The following is an 8275-nucleotide window of genomic DNA, read 5'->3' on the forward strand; positions in this document are numbered from 1 at the left end:
ACGCGTCGCATTGTCTCGCCCTGGTTGTTGGTTGTCATTCTTGTTTGATGTCGTTGTCGTTGTCGTTTGTTGTCAAAGGCTTGTTGTGTGGAGATCGGTACGAGTATACGGTGTTCAGTGTTCGGTGTTTGGTGTTCGGTGTTTGGTGTTCGGTGTACACCTTTAATGGTACATTAATTGCCCTTGTTGGCACTTGAGTGATAAACATCGGTACAAATATTTGATTTTAGTTTTCTACAAGTGGGTAAATAGTGTAGCTACAACAGAGGAATCATAAGAGGAGTCCGTCCAATGAAGTGCGTTTGGAGTAGGAATAGGAATAGGAATACTTAGGAGTTGCAGTATGGGTATGGGTGGGTAAACCATGAGAATTTTCCAACTAAATTTCAAGGAATTTCTCATTTTCGATTCAGAGAACTTTCCAGATTGAAGTGGAACAGTTTTACGCACCGAAAGGATGTTATCGGTATCTGAAAAAAGAATTTTGAACAGCCCGTAAGGAAGACTGTGAGATCTTATGGGGTTTTATACAGACCATGAAATTGTTTCAAATTTATCCATTTCAGGACTTTTTCTTGTTGTATCCTTCAATTCCCTTATTCGTATATAGTCTGGAAAGAGCAATCTTCCTTCAATAACATCATTATTACATCATTCAATGCAAACTCTGAGAAGTTTAGTTGCAGATCCATAAAAAAAAATAAACCATTCCTTGTAATTTTACTTTTCATCTATTATCATTTATTCGATTGTACAATAAGAGTTCACAATTTCGCTTAAGCACTAGACATATAGTAATAGTATCGATATCGAGTAGTTCCTTATAAAGTCAAACTTTGCTGCTAAGCTTACGTCACAAATATCCGTGGCTTAAACCTGTCTTACGGCTAAACTAACTGTAAGTTAAATGCTGTTAGCTGTGGGGGGACTTCGTGGAGGGACTCGTGTGTCATGAGAGCTGCAAATGAGATTATCTTAAAAGTGAGTGGGATATGCTCTGAGAGTGGAGTTGGATCAATCGCTGACGGCCACCAGATCCCTTGATGAGGAGGAGGAAGTGGCTGAGGAGCCGCCCGCTGCGCCAACCAAAGGTAGAGCCAGACCCATACCCAGATCGGAACTAGAGCTGGAGCCAAGGGGGCCGGGGCCGGGGCCGAATAGATCACTCAGATTGCCACCCACACCGCCCGTGGCGGAGAGATTGTGGGTGAGACTGTGCCGCCGGAGATCGCAGTTGCGGCGAAAGACCTTGCCGCAGGAGGCGCAGTTGTAGGGTTTGATATCCGTGTGGGTGAGGAGGTGGGTCTTCAGGTTGGAGCGCTGGTTGAACGATCTGTTGCACACGGGGCACTTGTGCGGCGACTCCTCCATGTGCAGGATCTTGTGGACGGCCAGAGTGCGGGACTGACAGAACCCCTTGCCACATTCGGCGCACTTGAAGGGCTTCTCTTTCGAGTGGATGTATCTGTGAGGGCGAAAGAGATTCAAAGATGGGAATAGATGCTAAAGCTGGATGTTTTCCCCTATACTTGTATTCTAGCAGTGGACATGGTGTACCTACCTATGGTCCCTTAGATGATCTTGCCGCCTGAAGGCCTTGCCACAGATATCACACGAATAGGGTCGCTCGTCTGTGTGGGTCCGTTCATGGATCAGTAGGTTGTACGACTTGGTGAACTGTCGATTGCAGAACTTGCAGATGAACTGCTTCTTGGATCGCTGTGCGGCCGCTGCTGCCGCTGCCGTGGAGCTGGCCCCCTCCTCCACGGCCCCACCTCCGGCCATCGATCCTCCCCCCATCACACTCATCTTGTCCTGGTACATGGTGGCCTGTAGGGAGTGCAGCGAGGTGTCCGCTTCCGCCTGGCCAAAGGTCGTGGGATTGAAGATGAAGCTGCCATAGCTGCTGTCGAGATCCCCGGCCTCGAAGGACAGCGCATCCTCTCCATCAAGCAGGGGCAGATCGCACTCGGCGGCCAGCTCTGCGGCTGTTGCACAGTCGAGGGCCGCTTGTTGATTGGCCGCGGCCGCAGCGGCGGCAGCAGCTGCTGCCACAGCAGCACTCACAGTTCCAATCGAAGGCAGTGGCAGGCACTTGGTGGCACATGAAGTGTGGCTGTTGCTGCTGCTATTGTTGTTGTTGTTAGAGGTGCTGTTGCTGCCACTGCCGGGGGAGGAGGAGGAGGTGTTGCCGGTTGCGGCTGCATTGCTGGGCGGAACAGCAGACCCCACTGAGGAGCTCGATGAGCAGCTTGACTTGAGCTCAATGCTGGCGATGTCTATGAGACTCGGAAGAGTGCTGCTGCTGCTGGTCTCTGCCTCGTTGTGGCAGCTGCTGCTGCCAATGCTGCTGCTGTTGCTGCTCCCAGCCCCAGTGTTGTTGTTGCTGTTCTGATTGTTGCTGAATCGAAAGACATCCGATTTGCCGGTGAGCCGCTGCAGGGCCAAGTAGGATTCTAGAGCCTGGAGATTGAGGGCTGCCGCCGCCGCGGAATTGGCCGGAAGGAGGGCCGCCTGCTGAAGGCTGCTCACCATCGTGCCCTGTAAAGAGAGCACCACTGCAGCCGCCGCTGCAAGGTCATTGGTGGCCGCCGCGGCTGTGGCAGCGGTGGCAGCCGCCATTGCGGCATTGCTGGATTTTGTGGCAGGCGCAGATTTGTTGGGGCTGGAATTGCTGTGGCTTTTGTCGGATTTGTTGTTGGAGTCTTTCCCAGTCGTGGGGGATTCCTTGGGGCAGCCACTGTGTCCCTTGGATGTGGCTGTGGCCGTGGCACTGCCCTCTAGTTCCACCAATTCATTGACTGCCGCCTCCACAGATGTTGCACTGCTCTCCTGCATATCGCTGTTGCAGCTCTTCTCTGCTGCCGCAGCAGCAGCGGCAGCAGCAGCACTCAAATGCTTAACTGCATCCATAAAAAAGTCGAATCCACGCACACACACAGCTGGATATCGGTGGAGTCTGTGCCCCGTGGGCTTCTTGCTGTTGCTGCAAAAAGATGCAACCCTTTTTTTTATTGTTTGGCGCACCTACGCAGGTTCCTCGGAGCTGGGGCTGCAGATGGAGATGGAGATCGGATCGGTGCTGGAGCTGGAGCTGGGGAAGAGCGCGCGCGTCCACATGAATATTAAAAACCACACGCCATCATAAATCACGTCTTAGTCACGCTTTCAAAAGTCATAAAAATCGAATTTGACGTTGGCCAACCACAGCAACAAAAAAAACAGCCCAAAATGCACAGAGTCTGTCTTCTGGGGGCCAGTTTTTTTAGCCGGGCCAAGAGCATGCAGGTCGACGAGGAGGCAGCAACAAATTGGCGGTAGACACAGGCACGCTTTCGGACTGATGGAATGATGCTTGAATGCTGGAGACTGGAGACTGGCACACGCGTTAATTCATAGGTGATTTGCCACCAGAGCAGATAGGAAGAGAGAGTAGTAGGTGGGTGGGTGGTTGGGTGGCTGGGTAGTTGGTTTGTTATCGTTTACTAGCCGGCTTCCGTTTTCTTTTTTTGGGCACTACACTTCCGCAATTTCCGATACGCACACGGATCTAACTCGATTTTTGTTTGCTTTGATTGTTGGTTCTCTTCTTTATCCGCTCTTCTTCTTCTTTTGCGTCTTCCTTATCTGTTTCTGTTTCTTCTTTTTCTTTTTCTGCTTCTGTTTCTTTCTGGCCGTCTGATCAACCGTCGCTGCACACAATATTGGTAAAAGATCTCGGAATAACTAAAAGTCCATTGCTCTGCGGACGGTGCGCGGACCTGCGCTCACTTGTTGATCCGTGGCTCTCACCAACACTGAGGCATCAGACACAAGAGAGACAGAGCGAATGAGAGAGTTCTGGAGAGGATCGAGCCAGAGAGAGCGACGCGTCCCAGCTGCGATTGTGGCGTAGAAAGAGAACAGCGATCAGTGAGAGAGTAGGAGAGAGCCAAAAGCCAGGTGCAAACACGTTTATTCATCTCTTGAGCACCTTTAAGAGAGAGAGAGAAAGAGAGAGTGAGAGACCTCTCTACGATCGTTTGCAAAACCGGTTTTGTGGCGCCTTTGTGGTTAATTTTTTGAGTGGGTGTTATTTCCCAATTGCCATGGGAGGGAGTTGTCTTCTGCGCTCTCAATCTTTTTCTCTCTCTCTCACTGTACATCTCTCTCTTTCGCTCTACATGCAGCAATCTCCCTCAATCTAGGTTGACTATTTACCTTTATGTTTATTATTTTTTGCAGCAATTGTTTATGACTTTTCCTATGAATTTAACACTTTTTTTTTCTTATTGCGAATTTTTTGTTGGTTAAAAATATTATTTTAGTGCCAAAATTCAGGAAGATTACTATTTAGATTGTGATGGAAAAGATGATTTCGATTTAGAGAATCACTTCTGGAATTTTCCTTAAAAAAAGTCGAAATATTATTTCTACATCTTTAAAAGTGGTTTTGATCGTGAAAAACAGAATATAACATGAAGAGTTTTCAGCAATGATCCCCTCTAGCTTCAATTCCAACGAAAAAACAAATGTTCGGCGTTTATAAAAGGGACACCAAAGGATTGCGATCGCTAGATAAAAGAAAAACCAGCTGTATTCTATACAAAAATTGAGGTAAATGAATTCTGGGAAACAAATATGGAACAATAAAATAATAGCCTTTTTCGAAATTAAGGACCTTAAGAGCTGTTCTTCCATCTTTACCGATGTTTAACTCCTTGACATTAATCCACCACTCTCCACCGATCTTCAATTATTCAGAGTTATCCAAATTCTCGTTCTAGCGATCTTCAACTGCCCGAAATATTCCCCTCAGTGTACCATGAAGTACCTGAGTTGCACTTGCAAATTGTGGCCATTAGTCAAAGCGTTGATTTCTGTTGCCCCAGGCCGAGCCCCTTCCACCTTCCAGCATACTACCATAACAATTTTGACTGCCGCCCCATCTCCATCTGCAGTTGATTGAAATGATTTTGCTCGCACGCCATCCCATGGAGATGGAGAAGAGGAATTCTCGTAAAACACACGCCCCACAGAATGGCAATCCCCAATCCCGATCCCCAATCCCAATCACAATTCGAAGCACAATCCTCAGCGTTGCCATCCGCGTACCAACTGCAATCATAGGCCACAAGTGCAGTCTGAAACCTGGCTCTATAGACCAACATTTCAACTGTCAATTATTTCTTTATGCATAAAACTTGAGACAGAACGAAACGGTACGGAACGGGACGGGACAGGCTGCATTTTAATGCGCTAAACGGCGCAAGTAAATGACCAATAATCATGGGAGCTGCTGCCAGCTTCGGCTGCCGGTTGGTCAGCATCCAACATCCAGCATGCAGCATGCAGCATGCAGCAACAGCTCCAACTTCAACTCCATCTCCATCTCAGGAACCGAGTGCAGTCCAGGCCGAGTGCAATTTATTTCTACATTAAATTGCAATTTGGCCAAGACTCAGACTCTGTTGGCTGTGGCTGTGGCTGTGTGCACAGTTTTCTACCATTTATACAGATATTATCATGATTAATAATGCTCGAACATGTCATATGCTCGTTTCGTGTGTGTTTGATTGGAGCGCATTAGGATCGCAGTTCATAATGATCCGAATCAGAGTCGGTGTCTGGCACTGGCTCTGGCTGTGGCTCTCACTGGAATCTCACGGTAGCAATTATGTCGCTTAGTGCCCATCAAAACGATGATGATCTTCATGAGCTTATGCCCTGATCTCTACCTCTGCATTGTCCTGGCGCATCGGCACCGTCGTCGGCGGCGCCATCAAAAGATCTTGCCATCGCGATTGCACATTCCAAGGTAAACTCCATCGTATTGACACAAGCTTCCTTTAAATTCGTCGTTATATTTCGATAGTCTCGCGCTTTTAAATGCTCGTTTCCTGTGCCGCCTTGAGTCCCAAGATCCAAGATCCAAGACCCAAGCCTCGTCAGGGACACGATCAATGATTGCCAGGAAAACCAAGTCCCAGTCCAAGTCCCAGTCGCAGTCGAACGATCCGCGTTGTCTGTCTCTCAAGGCAAATGGTACATGATTTCAAATTTCAAGTACCAGTTTACATAAAGATCGCACAGGGCTAAGGCTAGCTTCAAAACCAGTCCCCGTCCCCGTCCCACCCCGTTCACCTTTTGGGCCGTTCTGGGCGAGGCGAGGGAATTGCCTTAAGGCCTTACAACCATCTGTCACAAGGTCCACATCCAGCAGATCCCAGCAGATCCAGGCAGAGATCCCAGCGAGCATTGAGATCGGCAATAAGAATGCGCTAAACTTGATTCCTGCGCCTTCGCGAGTGAAGTCGCGAAGTGAGCGCCGAGTGCGCGCATGCGTGGGCTGGAATTACATGATCACGATCAGCGATAAAACTTGATGTTGTACATAGCCTGCAACATGGGTGCAAGAGACACACAGAGAGAGACAGAAGGAGAGAGAGAGAGAGACCCATCCCATCCCAATCCCAGAGCTTCATATGGCTCTGGCCCCCAAACAAAATGTCGCAAAAGTTGTACAAATCTCCCCGATCCTCTATCCTCTTCTGTTGGAACAACGGGACACCGACAAACGATCGCAGCTGAGGATCTTGGTGCCTCGATCATGGTCTTGGACTTGGCTCCAAGTCGTGTCAAATTATTGATTGCTGTCTTTTAATTTGATTTTGATTTTTCCACCGACTCCACCGCCAGCCACAACACCACGCTTTCGTTCTCGTTCCTGTCATCTTTCCGATCGACAGTACAGACGAGGGAAATATTATTAATCTGCTGCTTTGATTTGAAGCGACACACCACACGATCGTGACAAAGAAAAGTAAAAGTCATAACACACATCTATGCCCCGCCGATAAGAGATCTCCAAGATCACCCGCTTAACACTGATCATCTGGGCAGGACAGGGGCAGGGTCTCTAGGTCTGCCTTGGGTCCATTGTCTTCGAATGACTTTTTATAGGAACTCGGAGGTACACGGAGTAATTATCAGGGGCGTACGTTCGGTGGTTTCTTTGGACTTCTTTTTGGGATTCCAGAGAACAGCAGACGGCAGCAGAGGCAGAGTGCCTCTCATTAGCCGCAGGCGTTGCCGCTGATTGGACCAACTAATCCCTGACGCCAGCCGTCAAGATTAGGCGTTCGTTTTCGATTTCTGTTGAAAAAAAGTCAGGCGGTCGTACCCCTCTATATTTGTGGCCGGCCAACAATTAGATGCTGGGGACTGGACTGCTGCTTTTTATTCCACTTTTTGACGCAGATCTCTTATCGTTTTTCGTGTTCAATTCCTGGGGAGGAATTGACATATCTTTTTTGGTAATTTGATCTATTGAAAAGACCTCGCCGCGATCTCTGTTGCTGCTGCTGCGGCTGCTGCTGTCCCGAAGGTTGACAAACAATGGTAGAGAAATCATAATTACAATGGATTAGGGAATATTAATATTTCCTTTTCATCTTTGCCGTATACTCATACGAGTACAGTTGTATGGGTATTTCTTCTTGTTTTTCGGGGTACTTGAAATCTTCGATACTTGTATTGTATTTGTGTGCTGTTGTTGAGGTTGTTTTATATATTGACATAGTTCCTGAGAGGTGATCTTGAGGCAAACAACAAATGAGTTGGCGCATGGACAAAGATCATCTGCAAATATGTGTGGTTAGGGCAGGAGGAAAAAAAGAAAGAAACAGATTGTAAAGAGAACAGACGAGAGAGAATGTGGCATAAACTGGGATAATCATTTTGGGAGGGTCTTTAATTAGGGTTACCTGCTAGTTTCGTGTTGAGTTAGTGTTCGAATTTGAGGCCATTTCAAAGATTGTATGTTTGAGATGCAAACGTTTATTTGTCGTTGTAATGGGTATAACGGTCCTTTATTCTATGGGGTAAAAAAAATGTGCCAGAAATTTCAATGGCGCCACACATCTCTCTTGAAGAACCCCAAGTCGATCAGAAATGCTTGCCAATTTCGGGATGTGTTTCAGCCACGTCCAAAGTGATTATGCATCACACTCTATCAGGGCCGAATCCGAATCCAGAGCCTTTCCCACACCCAATACCGACCGAACCGAGCACAATCCCAGAACAGTGTGAATGGGAAATGTTTCTCCCCCGAACACACACATTCCATGAATGATTTGCATGCCTCGTAAGCGACAGAGCAGAGCAGAGCAGAGCCGATCCGATCCGAACCAAAACCGAAGAACGGACGACAATCAAATCGAAACCATCTGGTCGAAGGCCTCCTCCGTGGGAATCAGTTCAATATAATTTGCATGCACAAATAAGTCGAGAGTGT

General features: G+C 47.8%; 1 protein-coding gene across 1 annotated transcript; it reads right to left on the reverse strand.

Moving 5' to 3' along the window:
• Positions 1-757: 757 nt before the first annotated feature.
• Positions 758-3613, reverse strand: LOC6588897 (protein sister of odd and bowel). Its single transcript, XM_026988603.1, has 2 exons — positions 1562-3613; positions 758-1465 (listed from the first exon to the last, which is right to left on the reverse strand). Exons 1-2 carry the CDS (start codon positions 2911-2913, stop codon positions 1015-1017), a joined length of 1803 nt encoding a protein of 600 aa, XP_026844404.1. The 5' UTR covers positions 2914-3613; the 3' UTR covers positions 758-1014.
• Positions 3614-8275: the final 4662 nt, after the last annotated feature.

This window comes from Drosophila persimilis, unplaced genomic scaffold (assembly GCF_003286085.1).
Source record: "Drosophila persimilis strain 14011-0111.01,24,50 unplaced genomic scaffold, DperRS2 tig00000191-arrow-pilon, whole genome shotgun sequence".
Classification (NCBI taxonomy): domain Eukaryota; kingdom Metazoa; phylum Arthropoda; class Insecta; order Diptera; family Drosophilidae; genus Drosophila; species Drosophila persimilis.